Source organism: Phoenix dactylifera, chromosome 11 (genome assembly GCF_051530095.1).
Source record: "Phoenix dactylifera cultivar Ajwa chromosome 11, Ajwa_hap1_PhDact_Kaust_v1.1, whole genome shotgun sequence".
Classification (NCBI taxonomy): Eukaryota; Viridiplantae; Streptophyta; class Magnoliopsida; order Arecales; family Arecaceae; genus Phoenix; species Phoenix dactylifera.
The window spans coordinates 17,251,413-17,277,328 of record NC_143200.1 but is presented as its reverse complement, the minus strand read 5'-3'; the positions used below and the strand labels follow the sequence as shown (position 1 = coordinate 17,277,328).

The following is a 25,916-nucleotide window of genomic DNA, read 5'->3' as shown; positions in this document are numbered from 1 at the left end:
AACGATGGATTGGCGTCTGATCAGCGGTGGCCGGTGGTCCCGACGGACATGGCAAGGCGTCCAAACGGCGCGAGACTTCGGCGTCCCAACGGCGAAAATCACGCATGACAAAAAGGAAACGATGGCTGGGCGACAGCTTTCAGTACGACGACGACCGTGAAAGAATCGGACAGAAGGAATCTTTGATTTCACATTCTCGCTGAAAGTTATTAAAGTAAAATAACTTTAATACCTGAAAAAAAATAAAAAAGCTCCCCTTAAAATTTATATTCATTACATTTATATTAATAATTTATAAAATCTAAATTTACACCCATTATCTCGTATAAAAAACCAAAATTACTTATAAATGATAACTAAATTACAAAAAAAACACTAAAATTAGAGATACATTATATTGATATCCAATAATTTAAAAAATCTATGCTTATCTCTTGATGTTTGTTTTTATCCAATACTTTAATCTATAACTTGACATTTCGGTTCTGAGTGCGGAGTTGAGGACTGTTTAGGCGGACCTTCGTCACGCCCGGTATGTCTTATGTGCCAGTTCCATTGCCCTGGAGGGGAACTCGGCCACAGTCATTAGTTGCATCCGGGGAGCCCCGAGGGGTAATGATTGTGTCCATCCTTTGCTCCGAGATATCTGAGCAATGGTGAGGGACAATGGGCCTTCCAGGCAAAACATATTTTCTATGAAGCTAATAGGGTTGCAGACTAGGTGGCTAGTTATGTAGTAAGTCACCCCGGTAGTACCCTGTGGGCTGAAGATGGGGAGTTGCCCCGGGCACTCCGAAGTATTATGTTTTTTGATTTTATTTGGTGTATCCGTACTCATCAGGTATGATCCACCCGCCTTAGCCAAAAAAAAAAATGGAGCCTAAATGCCACGTAAGAAAAAATTTAGAAAATGACCAAACTAACCTTAAATGATATAACATCCATCCAAGAAGGAGAGCAGCCATGAGGTGCCATGGGTTGGGGCTTAATGTTGATGAATTATCAGAAAAGAGGCATGTGCCAAGAAAAAAACAATTTATATCTCTCAAATAAGTTGATGCCTTTAAAATTTTCTATTGCAGGTAACTAATATCAAAAGTTTTATCAGTTAAACTAGCTTGTCCATGGTCCGAGCTAGACTATGAACTACAACTAATACACCCTCTAAAAAAAAAAGTTCTCCATACGTATTGATTTGGATTCTTTTGATGATAGGCTGCCAGAGCTATTATAACTCCATATGTAGATATAGGAATCATCATTCACAATGACAATGTTAAAAAATCATGCTTACAGTATTTGACAAGTAAAACTCAAAATCAACTAATAATACACCGGCATCTTCGATCTCTATGATGTGGGCGAGAAAGTGAAAACAAAACTTGATTAGGAAGGACATAAACTGGTCGGAAAGAATGCTCGTCGTCGAATGTCAGTTGAGAAGGAAGCTTGTCGTTGGCCGCTCGTCATGAAGATGCGCTCGTGGTAGGTTGGCGAAGTAGGAAAAAAATCCTAGATGCTTAATTTTAAAGTGAAGAAGATTCTTGAAGACATAATACTTCTAAGAGTTCTGAGGGTTGGAAAAGTGAAAAAGGAAGATTATTTTCTTATAGAGATAATTTTGACTTTTTATAATAGATAAACGGTTTTACTAATACTGACAATTTAAATGGGTGTAAGTATAGATTTTTATAAAATATTGGATGTAAGTGTCATAAATATAAACTTTAAGGAGGTTTTTATAAAATTATTTTGGTAATTTTTTATGTGGTATTTGGATCCTATTAAAAGTTAACAGTTTGATTAATATTTTGTTAAGTTATGATTTAAAGTATTGAATATAAATAAGTTATAGTGAGGCAAGCGTATAATTCATCTGAGAGATTTTTGTAATTTACTAGAAAAAATCAAATATTATTAGACGCCAGCAAAGACTCCTCGTAGCCCGAGCTTTTATTGGGGGGAATCTGGTTCGCCATTCGCTTCGCCAACTTCACTCCTCTCCCCATCTTAGCGACATGGCCTCCCGGGACCATTGCCCGTAAAATACTTCTTAAAGCCACGAACAGTGACCGTATCTGGCCCAGATGACACCTTTGGAGGGACGTTCTCTGGTCCGAATGCTATAAAAGGTAAACATCCTCCAAGTAACAACCTATTTTCACAGAGCAAGAGGAGGGAACCGATGAAGTCCTTATTTTTCTTCCTCCTCGTGGTGTGGTCGCCCTCCACAAGCCTGGCCGCCTCCTCTCCTCCCTCTTGCAAGGCATGGCTCGTCCAGTCCATCCCCACCGACATGCCCCTCCTCCGTCGCGTCCCCGGCGTCCTCTCCACCGGTACTCTCTCTCTCTCTCTCTCTCTCTCTCTATCCATCTGTAAGCCTCCTAAAAAATTGGGTGAAAAATTCGAGGGAGGAGTTTGTTGATTGAGGGTTTGATCTGATGGGGACCGGGCAGGGGAGGTGCTGCGGTGGCTGGCGGGGAACGCGACCAGGCAGCTGGACCTGATCGCCCAGTACTGGCAACTTCAGGCGCAGCCGGGGAACCCGGAGTCGGGAGACTACGGGTACTCCGCATCCGAAATGGAGAGGTTCGGAGCCAATGAAGGGCGCGAGGTCTACAAGTCGTTGGGGAATGCGGCTGATCGGATGGTTAATATCAGGTAATCCTCCGCTTCAACTTCCAGTTTTTTTGCGCAATGGAACTGCATGCTTTAGTATCTAACTATGTTCTGTACGGTATGAGATTTTGGACCACCACCAAAAGAAATGTTTATACATATGTTGAAAGTTTTTATTTATGAAATTCCATAGGATTGTTGTCTTGGTCGTATTTCTATCACGTTCTTGTAGAAATGCTGCAAACAAGGGGGTGGTGTTGATGTCAGGTTAAGAACCTGGGATTTGAATTATGCATACGATAGATGTCAATCAAAACTTTGTGATGAGGGATTACTTTTCCAAAGGGAAAAATCGCCATTTTAACAGATACCATTTTATATTCTATATATTTCTAGGTCTTCTTTGGGAAAGCCTGTATGTTGGAAGGAAAACTGAAGGAATTTATGGTAGAATGAAGAAATGTATTATTTTGTTAGACGGGGTGTGGTGGTCAGACTGGAGGGCTTCTTAATAACTGGAGGATGTGAACTCTAACCCTACTTGTGTAAAGAAATGACCATGGATATGGGGTCAACCTGTTGGAGTAAAAGATTATGAAGAAAAAGTAATAATTATGTGATAGTGAAGAAAAAGTAAGAATGGAGTTTAGCTGTTGTCGTGTGTGGCTTTTTGCAGGAACCTTTGAGATCAATTTGAGGAATGTGCATTAGTACAATTTTGCATCAAATCGTCCATTTTCTTTCTAATTCAGAGGATAGGATGTGTTAAAGATGAAGGCAAGAGGTAACTTCTGTGCAGCTATTTTCACATCCTTCTCACAAATGGGGCATAATTACATGTTCTATAGTGTTACTTGTGATCCTAAGGACTCTTAAATTAATTAATTCTCTAGCTTGATTTCTTGTTTGAAATGCATACTTGTAGCAATTTCTGGAAAAGAATGGTGGTTGATAGAACTTGTTGATTATATAGAAATGTGATGAATGCTTAAGCTTAATTATCTTCTTGTTAATGCAAAATTCTCATGATATAGAAATGTGACAGAACAAGTTCCATTTCTTAGGCTGCTCATAATTTTATGTCATTTCTTGGGTAGTGAAATTGTATTATATTCATTGTTAGTATGAATAAGTCAGCTCTCATTTCTCTAGTATATATACTGGGAGATTTGGAGAATATAAAATAACTAAAAAGTCGGGTGAGTTAAAGACATGTTGGATTGGATTCTTATTGATGTCCAATCCTAGGCATTAGGTGTCCAAAAAGATTTTCATAGGTGTTGGTATGATGTGTTTTTAGCAAAATTTACTGTCTCGGTATCGGACCCTGTATTGCTACCATCCTATTACAATGTCGATATGCAGTAAGGGATGAGACGACGAGGCATACCAAGTGTCGGTATGGTACGAGTTTGCATACTGGTATGGTATGGTACCGACTAGTACGGTACGGTACCGATCGGTACAATAATCCTTGGTTTTTAGTTTTGGCTTTCTAGACCACTGAACCCTTTTTCATTTGTAGATAGTTGCTACTTTTTACTATTCTTTTAGGTTCCTCTATCTTATATATGTGCCCAAGCACTGTCGAGGCTGGCAAATGCTACTTGTCAAGAACATATATGTCAACTTGAACATGGCCTGGCCCGAACTCAGGCCTCACTTTCATAGTCTGAACTCAATATGATGGTAAACCCTTCAGCCTGAGCCCAACCTAGCATGACTTTGACAAAATCCCAAATTGCAGGCCTTCCTCAGCAACCTTGCATGTCACAAAGTGGAGGAGGGATGAAAAGAGGAGAATATGGGTCTTGAGCAAGTAATAGTAGTGAGGGTAGGGTGGTGATGATGATGAAGGGAGGAAGAGGAGAGCATGGGGAGGGGGGAGTAGTGGTGAGATTGCAGCTGCGGTGATGGGAAGCTGTGAGATGGTGATGGTGAAGGAGCCCACAGTGTTGAGAGAGGAGAAAGGAGGGAGGGGGGAAAGAGAGGAAGAGAAAGGAGAGCAAAAGAGGTAGAATGGACTTGCATTGCTGTGAATAATGGTATTCCTCAATGCATTGCTATCACCCAAGAGAAACTCTAGATGAAAGGGCAAGCAGAAGGAGTTTTTCTCTCATTAGTAAAGGGGAAAGTTTAATGAATGGGATATTAGATACTAACATATTATTATATAAATGATATTATATTATCGTGCTGAGTCAAGATGGGCTAGGCTATTTTTGAGCAAACCAGAGCCCAAATTGGCCCGTCGGGCCTGAAATGTTCGTGCAAGCCTATCCAATTCTGGGCTGAGTAGGTTGGGTCATGCCAACCAGGCCTAAAATTTAGGTTTGCGTCCATAGGTTCATTTGGTTTCTAACATGTGAATATTGGTTGACAAGAAGAGTCATATGATGAATTCAAGAATTCATTTTGCCCCCTTCACAATCATTTAGCTAAAGTAGGAGCTTAAAAATTCTACAAATGATTCATGCAACTTGAATAACTTAAAAAGCGTCCAGTTATTTATGGGAAACTGTGGTTTCATGTTTTAGGATTTTGCAGCACTCCGGAGTCTATCCTGACTATGATCGAGAGTCATCTGATCTTGCTTCTGGAAGACCAAATGTGCAGAATGTGACCTTACTGCTTAGCGATTGGTGGGGATCTGGCATTGTCCATGCAAAAGTTTGGATATCTGATGGTAAAGATATCTATATTGGTTCAGCCAATAATGACTGGAAATCTCTTACCCAGGTATCTCATTATATTCATGCACAAAAAAACTGATTTCATTTATGCAACGCTCTCAGTTATTCACTGCTTTTATCATATGCTTTATGGAGTATATTCACTCAAATAACCTAGATGACAGGTTTTCAGAATATGTTTTATTGCTTGAAATGACATGTTTGTTCCAAAATGTCACTTGGGACTGTAGTTTTAAGTACTTCTTTTGGATAACCAATTAACATTATATTGATTGACATGTTTGACTTGTATGCACTCCCCATTTAGAATTTAGCTTTATCTAATTTCCAAAGTACAAATTTAAAGCCTATAGAGTGTGGAATACCATCCTCTCAAATATAAAATTATCGTATAATTTGCTAGCTCTCTGATTCCCAAATTATTCTCTAGGTGAAAGAGGTTGGGGTCTATCTCGTTGGTTGCCCTGATATAGCCAAAAGTTTGGAAATCTATTTCAACAACCTGTGGGAACTTTCATCACTGAATTCAGCTGCTTACACAAGATTAATTTGGGATGAACAAGCGCAAGTTTCCAGGAAAGTGCCTTGCTGGTCACATTTCATCCATTACAATGAGAGATGCAGGTACATTAGATAAGTGCAATCAAGTATTTATCATTAATCTTAGACTAATTTCTTCTTGTTTACATTGGTTATTGCCAGAACATCGAATTACCGCAAGTCTGTAATACTGTGCTTATGCTATTAACCTTGGTCATATCTTTATAATTTTATCTGAGTTATCATGTTGTTATATTTTTTTGATATAGTACATGCGAATTGATCTCTGACCACATCTACCTTGTAAGTCAGTGGTTGTTCTCTTGTAATTAAAAAAGGTCATCTATGAAAAAATTATACCTAATGTCCATTAGGTGAGGGTACAAAAGTTAGAAATGTTTCTTTAGTTAGTATCATGGTACGCCGCACCGTACCGAATCGGACGGTATGGGACATACCGTACCGAATTGGATGGTACAGAACATACCATACTGAATCGGACTGTACGGTACGTACCATATCGGTTTAATACTGGTATAGTGGTATACAGTATGGGGGCGTACCGACACTTGATATGCCGAATCGGTCCCATACCGTACTGTACCGATATAGGGATAGCATGGCACTGGTACAGGGCCCAGTATCAAGACAGCGTATCTTGGTTAGTATCATTCAATAAGACTCTTTGTGGTTGACTCCTTTTTAGTATCACTTAGTGCCAATATAATATTTCTTCATTAACTATTTATTCTTTTTCAAGGAGCATGGCTATGAGCTGTGATTACAATTATCAATTTGCTGAACAAATCTGTGAGAAAATTATTATAATTTTCAATATTTGATAACAATTATATCATTTGCTGCATCATGAATATTAAGTGGATGAAATATAAATAATGCGACTAGTCTATAGATTGCTCCTTGACAAATTGAAAACTAAATACAACTGATCTCCTCTTAAAAGGCAACAAGTGCATCAAGATTTGTCATCAGGAAGGCAATCCTCAAAATTGTCTAATCGTATACGTTGGTCCATTTTTTCTTGAAATAGAACATATACCTCCATATGAGGATTCATGAAAGTTTGGCATCAGTGATCTGAGATCCAAGATGACCTTCTAAAGAAACTCTTACCATGCTTATATGCTAGGAACCAACGTACGCAATCTCGATACCAGGGACTGTACTAGTCAAGTTCTAGTACCATACTCTACCAAACCAACCTGTACTTGTTCAATGTTCCGGTTGGATACTTGTCAACTGCTTTTTGCCACTTTTTATTTTTTTTCTGTTTTTAAGTTTTTTGATTTTTAAGGTTATTTTAGGGTTTATGGATCTTTGAATTATGATTGTAAGTGTATCTTAGTATTATCTTATTTCTTATTGGTGCCAAGAGATGGTATGATTGCTTAATAGATGTATTATAATAATTAAACATAGATTACTAATATTTAAAAATAAAAAATGCATCTTTTTGAGCTTGAATATGTATATATAATTGATTTGGATTACAAAATACATACTGATATCTAGTCACTCATGGAGTGCCAATGTTGCTCGTAGATATCATGATCTTATTCATAGTCTAGGCTTTGGACTTGACTATAAACTAGATATTATGCCCACTTTTACATCAGGATCTTGTAGACATCCCATGCATATTTTCCTAGATAATATGGACCTATTGCTAATGCATATCACCTTATTTTTAATGATTTTTAGTTGAATTAATAATGATTTAATTTATTAAATATTTAAAAATAAGATAGTTTTTATTATAATATAAAAATGGATGAAACTAATTCAGAAAATTCTTCCACATTATCGATACAAAATTTAAATTATATATATTTATTTATTTATTTTTGAATACTTTTTATTACTTTCAAAAAAAAATTGATTAATAAAATATTTAAAATATTAATTATAACTTGGATAAATTTAGAAATCTACCAGGTATACCCCTATATGTCTTTTTAGCCCACGGGTGTATCTTAACCATCACCTGTTTTTCAAATTTATTTGGATTAGGGCTTTGGTTTGGGTAGCCATAACCATGCCCAAATTTAAATAAATTACTAGTAAAATAATATAGCAAGTAACATGCATACCACCAAATATTCTACTATTTTTTAAAGTTTTTGAAAATTATTTTATTCATTGTTATTTTAAATAAAACTATGTTTTTAATCTTAAAAAATTATATGATCAACGAAAAATCATTTCTTCTTCAATATGTAGATTATTCTTAGTCCTATAGCATATCATTAATCATGCTAAAGTACAAATTTTGGCATGATTTCTCCTGATTTTACCAACTTTTGACTTGTTTTAGGCTTAAAAATTAAAAAAAAGAAGAATTAAGAGGAGGGAGGGGATTATACTTGATTTGGCTTTGATTTGGGCTTGAAACCAACAAAACTCTCTTCTTCCTTGATTTTTCCTCATAAAACTCATCCCTTCCTTGTACAATTTTTGAAGAAAAGAGAGGAGAGTGGCATCCCATGGTATTTGCTCTTTCGGTTAGGGAATGGTCCAAACTAACTTGAACAGAGTAATACCAAGTGGAGTCTTCCATTTCACTTAGTTTGGAGTGGTTCAAGCTGGTTCGCACCAAGTTCTAAACTGACAGGCCAAACCAATCTAGTTCAATACCTATTCGGTCTGGTACACCTTGAACCAAGCATTTCGGATTGGTTTGGTAGACCTTGCTAGGAACTCTACTTTTCACTTGTAGCACAATTAGATTTGGTGCCAACTTGTAACAATAGAAAACAATATCTTAGTATTTGTTCTAAGGTTCGCCATCTCGGTATCAGACTCCGTACTGGTGCCATACTAGCACATTGTTAGTACGGTAAGGTACAGTACGGTATAAAATTTTTTTTGGTGTACCGAGTGTTGGTACGCCACTCATACTAGGTATCGATATCGAATTGGTATGGTACGGTACGTTCCGTACCACCCGGTTCAGGTTGGTACAGCATACCATGATTTGTTCTTCTCGTAGTTTTAGTTAAGAAGCATCGCTGAAGGTTGAACATCTATTTTGTTGCAAAGTGGTAGGGTTGTCAGTATCATACTTAAGCCATCTTCTTGAATGATAGAAGAATTATACTTAGATTGGGATCATGTATGTATTATAATACACTCACAAAATTATTAGTTATTGCTTTTGCTATACATATATGTTTGGATAGCTTGAACGATCATAACTATTACATCATTTTATTTTCTTTTCATTTTAGTGGTTAATATCTGTTTGATCCTAAATTCAAAGGGTTCATTTAGTGTATTTTTTGTCTAAATGAGCAATTGACTGAGACACTATAAGGTCTGGAAATATTATCCTGTCATTTGTTAATGTGTAAACACAATTGTATGAGATGATAGATCCTCAAGCCCTCCAGGATTACCCTGGCATTGGTTTAGAATGATTTGTATTTTCATTTTCTGAGCAGGTCACCACTTCCTCCTTCCATCGAGGTACCACATGTAGATGGTTATCCAGTATTATCGGACCCTTACATGTTTCAGATTCCATTTGAGACCCCTGGGTTTAGTACATCCAGTATGCTGCTTAACTCGAGCTATCTTTCATTTGCCCCACCAGAGGTAAACTTGAATAATGTGTTTATCTGTTAATAACGTGATTGCAGGTTATGATTTTTGAGTATTATAAAGTTATAAGAAAAACAAGTGACCTGGTAAATTATCAAATTAATTTTTTGCATCCTGATAAAACCATGCCACTAATCCTTCTTATGTATAGTTATCATTTCCGATCACACTCCCATGGTGCATCTGTGGCTGTGCCCAAGGTCCCACTGGACCTACTGATTGCGATCTATCCCTGCTATTGACCTTCATAACTATCTGCAATCCCTCTTTATTGGGTCCAGGGTTAACACTACGGTTAACTCAGTGTGGACAAGGATATCAAATCTTTTTTCTGCAGTGAAGATATATGGACTTTAGATAATTTTAAGAAAAATTTTCTAATAAATAATTTATAACTTTACATACTACCACATCAACTGTCCGCTGTCTACTGTATATTGGAAAAATAGTCATCAATGCTAGATTGGTCACTGGGCTAATCAAGAACCTTAGCTCAGAAGATTGCACGGAACAAATTTACATCTTTGTTTGCTGAAAGGATACAACAACACCAGTCAGATCAAGCAACCTGCAAAACGATATTTGAAAATCTAATCAATATCAAATTCAGATTTGTGCTAGCTATATCAAGTCCAGTTTAGGTAAGATTCTTTTAACAGATGTTATTGAACTTTTCAAAGTTATTGTTGGGGCAAGCGAGATGCAGTCGTCGACTGTGGAAGGTGGGGATTGGTGGCTATCCATTGAGGGTAGCCATAGCTAGTAAGCACATGCAATTGGAAGGTTGGTTTAGTCGTACAAAAGACATTGGAGAGGGTGTGGGAGAATCTATCAGTTTTGGGAAGGGGAGAAGCTAGAAAATAGGCGTCTCATCTTTTTTTTACCTGGTAGCCAGTCGGGGTTTTGAATTTAAGGGAGAAAACAGTCCAAATCTATGTTCGGGTTTGGTCTAGTATTGAGCCTAATGATCCGGACTCTAGATTTGCAAACGAAGACTTGCTTTTAAATCGTACCAAAAGTTATATTTTGGCATCCAATTTTTAGTATTGTAGCTACTATCCAGACCTTTTGTCTTTTGGTTGGACCAATTGTGTCAAACAGAACTTTTCCATCTCTACTCCTATGGGGATATCATTCATTGCTCTTAATCAAATATCTTAAAATGATTTACCTTTTAACTAATTCCTTTTTATGTGGGTTCTACTCCTTAACTTCTTTGTCCAGCTAAAATATTTTTGGTTACATGAGTTCCACTCATTTCAATGATTTCAGCTGGAATAAAATAATATAAGCCCAACTCTCATTTTCGACTTCTTGATTTTTTGGATTAAACTTTCTCATGAATGATTATTGAGCCTTTCGAAGGATGTTCACAAGACTAAACTTGGATTCCTGGGTATGAAGTTGATTTAGTAACAATTAGGAGTTGAATAGCAAGGGTTAAATTTTGTAAATGTTATGATAGTGTTCCATATTTGTAAAAATCAAGAAAAACTTTCCGTATGCTTCATCTAGTATCACAGAATAATGAAAATCTATAGATTAGTAATATATATTTGCAAAAAGTAAGGAAATGTTTGTTACTTTCATATGAGTGGGTAACTGCATATGTTTTTGGTGTATAAGATTCTCATCAAGTATAAAACTGTTTGATTTATTTTAATATTCATTCTCTTTTATTGGTTTCAGAATTTTGCATTTCTGTATTATAAATATCTTTCGATGATTATCAATGAGTTTCAAACTATAAAACTATACCTAATATGCTCAGAAGTTCCGAACAATAGAGTATGCTACAAAATGACAATTAATGTGCTTTGTTGACTCGTCTTATTTTCCTTTTACTTCTGTATTTTTTTACTTCCATTATTTTTTCAGGTAAACCTTGAAATAGAAGTTCTGAAAGTGCTCAAACCTTGATACAAACTATAGCACAATTGTCAAGAGGATCTATATTGCTATGTTGCAGATACCCTATTTCAAATTGTTCTCATCATTTATAGAGCTTCCTTTAACTTTTAAAACTGGATTGCATTTCTTGCATTTATGGCATTTGTCTTTTTATTTTACCACATATCACCTTAAGATCATTATCTCCGCTATGTTCATCATGCTCTTTTTTGAATGAAAAGAATATTAACTTTCAATTAGTCTACTGATACTACAGATATGAAGGATTGAAAAATGAGGCCAGTAATTGTAATGGAATAACAATCAACACTAAACTGCTTCTCCTTTTCTTTTATTTATTGTTTGGAAGCTGGGGAGGTATATTTGTACCAGAAACATCTTGTAATTTTAAAAAATAGCTCAATGAAATGCTCATCAATGATGTCGAGTCTTCATTTCTTACATACCACAGAAACCAAAAAGAACTATTTAGTCTAGTATCCTATGATGGAGGCTTCTTTCCTGGAGTTTATTTACGTGACATGTTATGCAGCTGTCATTTGGTACGTTCCAAGCAGATGAACATGCATGGGTGGAGACAATTAAATCTGTGCCGTTTGGAGGAACTGTCAGAATTAGTACTATGGATTGGCTTGGGCAATCACAGTATCTGAAACAAACGGTCTACTGGTCCTCTCTCTCATCTGCAATATCAGAGGTATGTGCTTTTTATTTGCTCATGCTTGTGTTCATCGCACTCAACCATCCTGGTTGCTTTGGGTATCATTTTTACATATTGATTTTGATTTTGGAATTTGTCTTTAAACATCACAAAATGCAACCTTTGGACCGATGTCTGGTTCATTTTAGTTAAAATCTAGATGTTAGCATGAATATGGCTAGAAAATTCAATACCATCGTGCAGAATAAACATCTCATAAAATGATTTCAGTCATGCTGAACACATAGCTCTTAACTCCATGTTGGTTCGGCTGTCTGACAAGCACTGGCTTGTAATTTTGAATAAATCTCATGTTATAGCAACATGGAAGAGAAGATGTTAGAAACTTGAGTAGATGGTCTTTCAAACCTCAGCATCATCCAACTACGGGCTTGGCTTTTCACATGACAAGTACTGGTTTGCTCGCTCGTATCCTTCTATCTTGGCTTTTCTTCTCCACTTTCATAGGAGATCCCTGAATGAGATACGCCTTCCTAAATTGCATCATACAAGATTGCCATAGTTACATTGCTGGTTATCTTTCTGTTATTGTTATATTTGCATTTTCAATGATTTTATTTTATTTGGATAATAGGCTAACGGTGCATCTCAAAACAGGTTGTCTTCTCCAGTAATGCAACAGTCAATGTTCTAGTGGCCTATTGGGCACATTTTATTCCAAACACTGATCAATATCTGAAGTCCCTCCTCTATTCAGACATTCTATGTGCATCTTCCAAATATAACCACTGTGGTGGTAAGGTTAATATCAAGTATTACATGGTGCCTGGTTATAACAAGACTGGAGCTGCCAAAAGCCAGGGATATGCTACTGGAAATATCTACCCTGGTTATTCCCGGGTCAACCATGGAAAATATGCAGTTAGTGACTTGCGGGCACACATAGGAACCAGCAATCTCGTATGGGATTACTTTTACACAACAGCAGGTGTGAGCTTTGGGACATATAATCCTGCCATTGTAGAACAATTACAAGAGATCTTTGATGCTGATTGGAACTCACCGTATGCTGTACCAGTCGAGCCATTAAAGTCAACTTGAGGTATATCAAAAAAAGGGTCAACAATTTGAGGGCCCCTACGCCAGTACTCTGAAATCTCAAGCAATTGTAATTATGGTTGTTTGAGAGAACGATGCGTGAGTCTCATTTTAGTTTAATAATGCATCAAATGTCTGGAATTTGCTCTTTGGAAATCTTCATAAAGATTACCACGTTAATAAGCTAATAATTCATTTAATGAAGAATGCAAAAATCATCTGCATATGTTTTGGCTTTTTCTCTTTCAAATTCAGAGCTTGAATGCGTTGCTAGAAGGCCAAGAAGGCCACAAGTGTTTTGATGAAATGACATTGAACGGTTCTTGTTTCTTTTACTATTTTTCTTAAGTCCTTTCTGAAGCTCTGTAAATATTAAAGGTATTTTCGTCATTTGAAATGGTTCTGTAAGGGTTTGGATGACGGATAGAGCAAAGGATCACATTAGATCCTTTAAGTAACTTAAAGGACCTGATTGAAATTTTCTAAAGGATAGGGGCTGTAAGTGCAACACAGGCAAAGTTGGGGCAAAAATAATTTTTTCCAAGGTTATACAGGCGTGGAAATCTCTACAGGGCATGGAAACCGTGCTTCATAACTGCAATCAGTCTACTCTTTATGAACTGATGATACTACAATGGAATGTCGGACGCCATTACCAGACTATACGGAAGCAAATACAACAATAGAAGTTGACAATAACAGCAAATAAACTACAACATACATCAAGAGTTCTGGACTGGTACGGCTGCAGGATTTTCACTGAAAAGTGGGTGTTTCACACCGTCGGAATTATTTCTGGTGGCCTCTCCCGATGTGGAGTTGAAACCAATACTTAGAAGAGTTTGAGCAGATTCCAATGCGTTCTCACCTCCAAGTTCTATTGCCCTCTCACCACTAAAGTCTCCACCAACATCTGGTCGCATTTCTTTGGAGGGCTTCTGATCTAATAACAAATCAGATTTATTCAATAATTCACTGGTATCCGCTGTCGCGGCAGTAACAAGATCAGCAGCTGGTGAATCACTGGTATTTTGGGGGGTCGGCCGGTCATGGTTGTGTTTGCCCTCATAAGTTATAATCATAGCTTTTGCATCATCTGAAGCTTTCTCAACATGTTTACGAACAGGACATCCATTATGTGTGCACCGATAGTAGCTCCTGAAAAAAATATCATGGTGGGATCAGGAGACATCTAAAAGATGACAGAATCACCAACTAGGATGGAGAAATTAAAGCATCGACCTACTTTAGTTTAAATGTCTAATAGCTTCTGCTACTTATCCAATTTTATATTGATATATCACATATTTAAGCATCTCAAAATAACCTTGAAACATGATTACAGTCTGTAAGAATGTGGTGTAACCAAGTATAATCTTTAAGCACCAATAACATCAACAAGGCAGGGACTTTTAACTTGGGCTGATGAATAAATATAGAGCATGTTGTAAAAGATAAGGAGACATTGTACTTTATTCGAACTATTATAAGCTAACTGATACAGCATTCTTCCTCGGTGGGACACTAGTATTTTACACTTCTATGATCAAACATGACACATGCTTATCTGATGTCTGAACATGGAGATAAGCTTGGTGGTGTCTGATAACTATCGTGTCACATTCAAACAACTCATAAGCATCATATGCAATTAGAGTTCTGTTTCATTGAAATTAGCAACGCATTCCTCATTGCTTCAAGGAACATCTCATAATGCATTTCGTTTCAAAGCATGTTGGATTTGACACTCAACATTACAAATTTACCTCCAACCTTAGCAATGGATATGGAGTTGGCACTTTTACAAACTTGGCAAGATTAAATAAATTAAATTGCTCAAGAAGATTTCTCTGCCTATAGTATCAGCAGTCTGGCAGGATTGGACTGCAAGAATTAATTTAAATTCCAGAAATAATTTTCAGATCTGATGTGATCTGATTTTTCCTATTTAAGATGGCAAACTTAGCAATAGAGAGCAATCGAATAAGCGAAAATTGGAGTAGGAGAACATAATAGAGAAGAAAAGCATTTAATGGACAAATCTATATAGAGAATAGAAGATAGAAGAGCCACAATACTTGATGGAGAAGAAAAATACTTCAATATATTCATTTTTTATTAACAAAACTGATTTCACACCTTTCCCTCTCCCCTTTAAATAGTTAAAGATGTGATAAGACTTTTTAGGACTCCTCAACGAGCTAAGATGCTTGAACTTCTTTTCCCCTAAGAAATAAATAAAGAAAAACAAAAGGAAATGAGAGTGACTTTTTAAAAAATTGAGAGAAAACATACATCTACGAAACCAACATAGACATATATGACAAGATTCTCTCATCCAAGCACCATTAGGATCTAGTGACTTTGTCACTGACCATCAGAGGTCTTCAAATATATATAGCCATTGAATGGAAAGACAACCTCCAACAGCTAAAAATTGGTTGGATTATGTTTCAACTGGTGATATTGCTTCGAAGGCGCTGGAGCGGATTCAAGCATACGAGCGGGGAAGAAGAGCACTTAAAGAGATTTAGGAAGCACTTAAAATGCAGGTGCAGGATTGGAATTCCATGAGTTCCTGAAGTGGTAGAATTGAGTATATATGGTAGAATTAAGTATGTAAGCCGGTTAACCATCTCTTTTGGTCATTTTTATTGTTCTGTACCACTAGAGGAGCTGATCCATGGCTGTTTCAATTTGTTAACACCTATACTTTCATTCGAAGTGATCTCTTGAAGCTTCTTTCAAATTTTAGCAAGCATTATTGATCCATCCAGAAGCTACTTCTGGACCAGAGCTGACATGTTTTTTCCTTTTGCTTTTGAAATGTTACTTGCAATAGAAGCCTAGAAAACTTTCTTTGTATCTTAGCATATAATACACGATCTTTTGGTTTGCTTTTTGTTATTTGCATGTCTTTAGCTTAGCTACGTGCTCATCATCGTCTTCTTTGGCCACTAAACTCTTTGATTTGTCAATGTTGGACAAAGGTTTACATCGATTCTGCCATCAGTCTCTTTCAAATATGATCATTTTATAGTGCAACAATCTGATTCACCAAGTGCACATGTTCTATTTGTTTCTAGCATCTTTCGCACCAAATTTTTGTTTGCTTGTTGTTATTTGACATATTTAGCTTTTCTATTTGTCAGCTTCGCTTATTTTTGGATCCAAAACCCTTAATTTAGTCTTTGCCGGACCATGATCCCTTCTTCAAGCCTCCAACTATCTCTAGGCATTTTTTAGTAACTGATGGTCTCTTAAACCTTGTCGGATTTGTCTGCAACATCCTTATTCTCAATGTTTCCATTTAAGGAAAGATCTAATCTTTTATAGATATTTTAAGCCTGTTAAGTGCTTGACCCACAGCTACCTTGAGGTTTCTTATCTCTTGCTTTTTTGAGAAGATCTTATTGAGTCCCCACTTCTGCTTTTTCGAGAAGATCTCTTGCTACCAACATTTTACAAGTTGAACACACTTTATTTTCTTAATAGTATGGTTCTCCTTACATATCTTGCCTAGAATTAGTTGGTATTTGGGCTAGCATCTAAGTACTCGCTACCATCACAATCTCTATGGCGGTCTAGTCTTTTTGGCATATCTGGGTAGCTACATGACCTTTGTATGTGCCATATGTTATAGTTGTTCAACTCTGGATCACCCCCTATAGTCTTACACCTTTTCCTAATCAAAAGTTGAGGCAGCTACCATCTCCATATGCATTTGTACTGCTTTGATAAGTATCATCAAGTTTTCTTTATAAATTTTACTACTCTAAGCTGAGGTTCGCCTTACCAGTACCGGACCCCGTACCGGTGCCACATTAGCATAGTGTTGGTACGGGTTTTTTTAGCATACCGAGGATAGGTACGCCACCAGTACCGGTATTGGTACCGAACTGGTACGATACAGTATGTCCGGTACCATCCGGATTGGTACGGTACGGCATTCTATGCTTTAAGCAGCTGTACTGAACTTTATGTGACAATAGGTGCATTTAAGCTTTAATAATATCTATGCTCTTCTTCATATCAGTTTCTTGTATTGCTTACGAGCTGCTTTGCTATTCATCTACTCTAAGATCATCTGGAGTTTCCTAGAGTTGATCTTATCCCAAAAGTACTCTAGTTCCTTAGCTAGTACACATGGCAAACAGCTGCACATCATTTTAGCCACCGAACTAATTTGACTTTTTCACCACCTATGAACGTTTTTAGGCTCTCAATATATAGAAAAGTAACATTTCAAATCCAAATTGAGCCATGATTAACCATTTCAAATGTAGATGAGAACAGGGTTCACTTTGTGATGTTCCTTGTTTCTTATATCAACAACTTAGTTTTAGTTCCCAATCACTACCTGAAAAGCATAATTGCTGGTGCTTGTATCATTCACAAAATAATAAATGACTTGAATCCATCTCTCCTGCTAGTTGTGAGAACTGATACTGTTCAATACCGAATGAACCACATAATCATCAGTTGACCCAGGTTTCAGATTATGTAGTGAAAGAAATGGTGAATATGCATGTGCTCTACTTGGCACCATAATCTTATAAACAGGCACTTGGAATTAGGCAAGGAGTCATCCCTTCTTAATTGAAAAAGGAAATATTTTTTCAGGAAGAAATCTAGTTCTGCCGCTTCCTTCTTTTTCTTGGATTGTTTTTTCGTTTTACCTTTGTTAATGTCTGATACCCCATAATTGTCTTCAACAAATTTTTTTTTTTGTTTTCGTATCTGATCCAAGATTTTCTTGTCCCTGTTGTTCGTTTTTTTCTTGGTTGGAATTTTCTAATGGCCCCAATTACACCCCTTACATCCAACAAGGAACCATATTTTAGCTGATGAAAAGACAGTCTATTTAGGTTTCTGTATACATCAAAAACATAATCCCTGAGGGTTTAGCAAATATTCAAGGGTTTGCTTCATATCCTTAGCCAGATATATTCCACAAGTTACCATTAGATTAACCAAAAATGGGGAACAAAACTGATTTCATCATGGAGTTTCCTTTCTTGTACCAAATTTCAACAACCGTCCAGAAGAATGCAGAGCCAATGGGTCAGCTGGTACAGCCCATAAGCAAATTAAGAACACCCATAGCAAAACTATTTACAAATGCAAAAAAAGAAGGGCAATATGCATGAGTCAGTGCACTTCTTTTGTAGCCGACAAAAACCTATCCTTTCCATCACATTGAAGATGAAAGATCTCTGACATATCATAAGCCTCATGGTGATCAACCCTAGAATAACACTTTCCAGGTCCCACCTTCACAGTAACCTGGAAACTTCAAATTTTAGGTTCCTTGCCATGTCAAACATTTGGGATAGATGGACAATGTAGGATGCTGTGGAGAGCTGGAACTCCATGACACAACATAGCGCTTCTTGACTCTACATATTGTAATACGATGCTCAGATTCCTTTAATGACTCTTCTTGTCACCATGAACAAAAGTGACAGGCCTATCATTACATCGAAGATCTTGTTTTAGTCCTTGAGATATGTGGAAGCTGGTCAATGTCAAAAAATACTATCATTTATGAAATCTTGATATGTCCCTCTGTATAGTCCTCTGAAAGCTGCCATGCAGATTCTCGTGGTCACTTTGACAGTTGACATTAATATTATGCATCTAGATAACATGACATTCAGGACGCTAACCATCTCATGGGTCAACATTATGCTCCACAAGTTATTCTAAGTTCCAAGTCACTTGTTCCTCATAAAACTATGAATAAATTTAAAAAAAAACCTTTTTCAACTATCAAATAACTTTAGGTCAGATTGTAAAAGAGGCAAGGTTGGATTTGCTCAAATTAACTAATGAACCTTGAAAGAGAAATGAATGCAATCTCCCTTATGTCTGTTCTTGTGACTCATGATGCTTCCACCATGTTATTGCCAGTAATTACCAACTTTCAGATGTTAACCCTTTAGAAATTCTCAACCTGAGTCAACCACCCTGTAAGTTGCTTAACTCAAACACTTTATGTACCTTATCTCTAATTACTAGTTTATCTACCATCGACGTCACCACATTTGATCTTTTAAAAAACAGCCAGTTTGTCTTGGAAATTCTACTTTGCAACTGCTATTTCAGTTTTTTCCATGTGGTTACCCAAACTCTTCCTCTAGATCATTTCATAAGGATACTGGTATCATAATTGTAAACGATATCCTCCAAATCCTGGCCACCCACTTCGCATTTCATGTGAAAAACATAAAGACTTCACAGTGCAAAATCTTATTTGTACCCTTCAATTCCTCAAGCTACATAAACAAATGGTTTCTTTTGATGCAGCTAGCCCAAGCTTTCCCGATGTAATCCAAAACAATGAGGATGTTTTAACCACATTCACTTGACAACTCCAGATTAGTCGTAAGTAGAGGACTAGGGGGAATTTATTTTTGGGAAATGATAGAAATGAGAATAGAAGATTTTGGTTCCATTGATACCGGTCTGCTTTCACTATGTTAGATGAGATTTGCAAGAAGGAATAAATTAAGAAAGCAGAGAGTAGAGGAAAAAGAGAAGGAAAATAAATGGGAAAAAGAGTTAGAATGTACATGTTTTCTCATAGTATCGTAAATAAAATCCACTATTCAATCCCTAAGCTAGCATTCCAAATTATCCTGATGGCCAGTCCCAATTTTTTAGAACACTGTAGATGCAGACAGGCAGCCAGGAACACCTTGCACTTATGTGCCATGCAGGTGCCTAGGTCGGTGCACAGAGGTCAAGGAGGCCCAAAAATAATAAGTTTAAAAGAAATAGTATATAAAAGGAGAAAGTAAAAAGATATTTACAAGCTAATAAATGAAGATAACTTATTAAATAAAATGTGGAAAGTTAATGGGAACTATCAATTGGGCAACATCTAATCCTAATTTATAGAAAGATCTCACCCTACATAAATATTATGCCAAATGTTAAGGCTGGCACCTAGGCAATCCTACCCAAATGGACCATGTAGTCAGCCAAGGCAGCTGTCTTGAAAAACCATGACCAGTCCGTAGGTAGCAGCTATATAACTCCAAGCTGGGACTGTTACCAAGGCGAAAGAAATAAGCAGGACCTTAACTAACAAATTCTTTATATGATGGGGGCTGATCAAGAAATTATTTCTGGAAATTAGGGAAGTACTGTGGCTGCCTTTCAACCTGATGCCAACCTCTTGAATTGGTGCTAACCTAAAAGGCCAGTTTGTAGGAAGACCTACAATCTTGGCTACAAATTTTATGCTCATGCAATCACCAAGCAGCATTCAATGGTTTCTCTGGACATGAGAAAGTCTAATGACAAGTCAATATTTTAAAAAAATGAGCTATTTTCACCTCTGATGCACAAAATTGTAAGCCAAAGAGCCAAATTGAAACACAAGTCCTCACACACACACACACACACACACAGAGGACAAACTTTACTCCCCTCTATATCTCATTGATTCTCTTTATGTCTCGAAAAGAAACCATTTGTCTTTGGTTGGCTTGTTTAGTCTCTTGCCACAATATACCTCCTCTTTTGAAACTAAAATAACTTTTACATATTAAGAAAACTTGTTTGCTGTAATAACAGCTAGCTAAACTTTTTGCAGACATTAAGGGCTCCGTGGACTTCTACATAGGTTATTTAATCTCTTTATGACCTGATAATCACTAAAACAGGCTCAATATATGCGAAGGATGGTGTGATCTTTCCTCACATGTCTATAAGTTGACACTGAATATGCGAGATTGTCTTTATTACAATACATCCAAAGTCAACAGCTCTTCTCCCTCATAATTGTCATTCATCACATATCAATCTTTTAATTACCCTATATCCTAATATGCGATCAATGGAAACTTGACAGCTCAAGGACCATAATATTTTGGATAGTTTATAAAATAAATAAGATATCATCTCATAAGGAGACCACCTAAAAATGGTGCAGGTGGATAAGAGATTTGCAACCAATCTAAAGGTAATTCAACAATGAACTGGTTTGTAAGTGAAGGTCCAGCAAAAATGGACTCAGGTTACCTTATCCAAAGTTGAAATTCTACAATGTTTACCATAGAAGACCAGATCATACCATCCAATGGCCAATCTGGAGCAAACTGTCAATCGGTCAAGTTCAGTGCAAAAATGTTATATGAAAACCCATCTAGGTTGGGTTCCATTTACTCAGAATTTGGAGCCAACCTGCGTGCAACTATGCCACCTTATATATAATATATCCAATGGTGCACCAAGCATACAACAAAATGATTATGAGGATAATATATGCAATAATAAAATCAGATCGACTCACTTTTAGGAACCAATTAATTTTAGTATCATACAGACTTTTTAGACACTAGTGTCTTTGTGCACAATAGAAAAAGGAGAATGTATTTTATAATTGAAAATGCACCTTTGAAATAGTTTAGAGTAGCTATTTGAATGGAAGAAAGAATTTTGTAAAGAAACAACAGCTTTAACTTTTTGTGAATTAAAAATAAGCTTTCCATGCAGCATCTATGGCCACAACAATATTATATATCTGAGCAGGTTTAGGTTATTAAGGAGTAAAGGTTACATCTCCATTAAATAACAATCCAGGCTGACTTAAAGAAAAGATACAGATAACTGTATGAGATGTATAGAAAAAGAAATACCTGGGATTGGGATTTCCCTTGACAATTTTCTGTCCATACTTACGCCACCTATAGCCATCACTTACATGCCCCACATCACATGCTCTCTGCACAACAATTTTGGGTTCCCTCACTGTTCTGAGTACTGGCGTTGAAATATTCATGATGCTTTCAATGAGCCTGCCTCCAAAGAAAAGAAAAGCTTCAGTATAATTTGTTTCAAAAGATAGTAAGAAACAAATGCCAAATTTTAACTACTTGCCTGCGCTTTCGATCTGGTTCCTCACCAATATCTTCTGCAGGCTTAATCCCAGCATCTCCTTCGCAATCACTAGAACAGTATAACTGTCGCTCAGGGGTATCATTGCCAGAAATCTGTTCTGACTTACATGCTGAAGGATCAGATTCATTAATTTCTCTGCTTGGAAGCTCTAAGTTTTCGTTATCACCATTAGGCCCACCAGACTGAGCTCCTCTCTCTTGTGAGCATTTAGTTTTTTGAGGAGGGTCATGGTTGTGTTCGCCTCTGTAAATTATTTCAACAATCCGGCCATCAGGACAACGTTCAACCTTTCTCTTAGCAAAACAATTGGTATTTGTGCATTTGTAGTAGCTTCGGGAATTCTCGCTACTCTTCACCTGCTTCTGACCATATTTCCTCCAGTTGTACCCATCACTGATAGCTGTCTTTGCAACAATATGGGCAGATTGAAGTTTCCGGTCAGAAGAAGGCAGCTGCTCAGTCTTTGGCGTACAGACACTGTCCTGGCAGACTGCTAGAGGTCTCTGTTGAAATGACACAGGGCCAAAGTTAGACAACATGGGCTGGGGAACTGAAGTCGAGACTAATTCTGTTGAAGAAGATGGATATGATGCTTGTAGCTGCATCTGTGCTTGAGCTGTGACTGTTGCCAAGACTGCTTGATGGGTCATTGCAAATTGCCCCTAAATTTGAGAAGAAATGACTGGTATAAATAACAGCCATACACATTATTATATTTAGGCAAAGAAGGGGTACTCAAACGGTCAAACCACAATATCATGACAAACCCTTCCTGAAAACATTGTAGAAGTGACAGTTGTCTCCTAAGCTAACTAGAATGGTCAAATACTTCATCCAAGACAGATACAAAAATTTGTAAAATACAACAGCTCGCAGATCATGCCAAGAATAAACAGAGCGATTGTCACCAGTCAAATGAAATCCACCATGAAAGTCATAGATGTAACAGGCCCAGGTGATTTTTAGGGCATAAAAGAACAAGTAAGCTAAGCAAACAATCTATCAATTAGGAGATTGTCCCTACATATTTCCTTTTTGGCAACCTACCTACCTGCTGCTCTTTAAGGTTCATACACAGGTTACAATCCCACCCATAGTTTCCTTGGTCCAACTCAGCATTGTTCAGTAGGACGTTATAAGAATGAGGACAGCGAGTTGCATAATTTTCTCAAATTCTAATGAATCATATGTAGATCTGTAAAGCCAGTTCAATATAGATGGGTTAGGTTGGCGTATTAAAATTAGAGTAATGCCAGGGGACACCTGTTCTGTACATGCGAAAGTATTCCTGCTATGTTGCACATGGAACTGATGCAACTTGCAGGAATTAGTGCGACACATGAGAGATGGTTGAACATTTAGTTGCCAAACCAGAATTAGAGTGCCCATTTTCTCATGTATATTTAATGCCTGCTCTAAGGGATTTTCTTCAAAATTAAAGGGAAGTTTAAATACCTCACTAAGATATCCATAAGATCCCTACTATTATATATGGATGAGAATGGTATGATAAGAGGATACCTGAGTGCATATTTAGTTATAGTTGGAGTCTCAGATCAAAACCAATCCCATCATAAGGAACTTGGAATTGTGGAAATAATAGCTCAATTTCAAATATCTGATCTTCAGTCCCTCTATTTCTCGCTACTTCCATCTACCATCCTTAGCTCAGTTTCATACCAAGAATTCAAACTGTTTTCCCCACCCCTGCACAGATAAAGTAGTTGGGTATCCAGTCAACCCTAAGGAATTCCTTGCAACCTAGTTTCCGCCAAGTGCAAATATATCAAACCAGGTGACATCTCCAAGAACGCCTGACCTGACACGGTATTGACAACCTGAGTACCACTTTATGCTTTTCTTGATTGAAAACTAATCATAGAAATCCCCAGTTCAACTAACGAGCACAAAACCCAACTGAGAACGATACGAGCAATTATCTCCGAAGAATTAGCAACACTCAAGGTATCGGAATCTAACTAAACCAATAAAGAAAGCCAAAAGCACAAGCAAAACCCTCGGAATAAAATTAAGAAAGGAAACCAACCGAGAATCCTGGCGACTCCAGCAGCGCAGCGGGAGCCAGGAAGCAAGGCACGGCGACCACCGGGAGCCGCACGGAGTCGACCGGCACGGAGACGATCTGCCTCGCGCGGAGGCTCCCCTCCGGCGACGCCATGGCCCCGGCCAGCAGCTGCGAGAACGACCGCCCGTCGGCTTCCCCCGCCGCCGGATTCTCCCCGGCTGTGGAATTCGGCAGTTCCACGGCCTCTGAGCCGTCTTCCTTCACGGCTGGAGCAGCATCCGCGCCAGGTTCGGTCGGCAGGGAGCTCTCTGCCGTAGGAAGCGGCGACGGCGGCCTGCCGCCCGTCGCGTCGGGTTTCTCCTCCACCTGGGCGTCGGAGCTCGGCCGCTTCTCGGCCATGGAAGCTTCCGGAAGCTTCCGAGGGTTTCGAGCTTCGGAGAGGGCGAGAGAGTGGATAGGAGGAGGGAAAGGAGGACGAGGTCGAGAGAGAGCGGGGCAGGGGGTTCCTTGGCTTTTGACTGGAACTGACCGAGGGGGAATTTAACGGCGTCCTAATGTCCGTTAACGGAGGACCGGGAACCTGGCCACCTGGAGACAGTGGGGCCGCCGTTTACCGTGACGGCGGGGACGGCCGTTCGCCGTTTTTTTTTTTTGTTGGTAAAAACCGTTTGCCGTTTTCACCTTGACCTCAGCGTAGTAACGGAGGGGGGTGGACCGCGTGGTCCGGTCGCTGCAGCTCGAGTTCAGTTTCCGGGAGTTCTTTTAATTTCTTTTATTTTAACTTTTTCATTTGCTAATTCTATTTTACTTTCTGGTGAGGGATTGGACTGTTTCTAATTTAGGAGAGGGGGGCTGAATGAATGGTTGAGTAGGTGAACAACTTGTTTGGATAAATTGTAAATAGGGAGGACTTATTAATAGTTTAATGGACTTAAAAGGAAATATCTTATTGGGATGACAACATGCACTTGAAAAGTCAACTATACTAATCTTTGAACTTGTAATTAAAATTGATGGCGATGGACACTTGGGAGGGATATTGCTGGTTTGGTATAAGAGAATATTGAAGTTTTATTTTATTATATTTGCTTCTCTAAATTTGACTTTTCTTATATTAATGAAATGATAGAAAGCAATTATGATTTGTGTTGCGACACTCTACTTATTAATTGCAAGTCTAGGCAAAATAAATAGAGCATCACAAAGTGCATAAGATGGTGACTTTTTCTAAAAATACCTTACTTTGTGCCTTCGAAAAAAAAAATCTTTGTTTTTTCTTATTATCTTTTTATTTGAATAGGCACTATCTAATATGAGAATTTACAAGACCCAAATTGATTAAAATAGACAAACTTGATTGATTTGATCTTGAATACCTAGAATTCGCACTAAGTGGAATTGGAGAGAGAGTGATGATTGACCCAAACTTAGAATTTAGTTCTTTTTTCTTCTCTTTTTTTTCTTTCTTCATGAGTATATTTGGTGGTTTTATATTTGAAAACACATGATGGAATGTGTTGGGGGAAAACCCAAGTCCCGCCAGCCCGGAGGCGCTCGACCAGAAAGGAGCGCTGACCAGAAAGGCGCCCGACTAGAAAGGCGCCCGACCAGGAAGGCGTCGACTGGATACCCAACTCCACCGTACTCTGCTACCGTCGTCAAGCCATTAAGGCACGTGACCTCCGCCGGCCTTCGGTACGCCCTATCATTAATGCGTGTGACCCCTGCGGGCCTCCAATGCACTCAACCATTAATGAACACGGCTCAAGATGATCTCCGGATCACTAGACCATCAAAGCGTATGGCTCTCCCTGATCACTGGTTCACTCAGCAATTA

General features: G+C 37.9%; 2 protein-coding genes across 5 annotated transcripts; one reads left to right on the top strand and one right to left on the bottom strand.

Moving 5' to 3' along the window:
* The first annotated feature begins 1,942 nt into the window (after positions 1-1,942).
* Positions 1,943-13,367, top strand: LOC103696591 (uncharacterized). Its single transcript, XM_008778265.4, has 7 exons — positions 1,943-2,336; positions 2,457-2,661; positions 5,157-5,358; positions 5,743-5,936; positions 9,314-9,467; positions 11,917-12,081; positions 12,703-13,367. Exons 1-7 carry the CDS (start codon positions 2,186-2,188, stop codon positions 13,144-13,146), a joined length of 1,515 nt encoding a protein of 504 aa, XP_008776487.3. The 5' UTR covers positions 1,943-2,185; the 3' UTR covers positions 13,147-13,367.
* A 364-nt stretch (positions 13,368-13,731) lies between these two features.
* Positions 13,732-24,579, bottom strand: LOC103696592 (putative WRKY transcription factor 4). Of its 4 annotated transcripts, none has more exons than XM_088706993.1 (4): positions 24,101-24,579; positions 22,033-22,715; positions 21,792-21,950; positions 13,732-14,301 (listed from the first exon to the last, which is right to left on the bottom strand). In XM_088706993.1, exons 1-4 carry the CDS (start codon positions 24,476-24,478, stop codon positions 13,866-13,868), a joined length of 1,656 nt encoding a protein of 551 aa, XP_088563119.1. In that variant the 5' UTR covers positions 24,479-24,579; the 3' UTR covers positions 13,732-13,865. The 4 variants fall into 4 exon arrangements, with proteins under 4 accessions (XP_088563119.1, XP_088563120.1, XP_038984201.2 ...); XM_088706994.1 differs by having other exon boundaries at positions 22,033-22,556; XM_039128273.2 differs by having other exon boundaries at positions 21,792-21,954; positions 22,037-22,556; positions 24,101-24,577.
* Between the last annotated feature and the right edge of the window lie 1,337 nt (positions 24,580-25,916).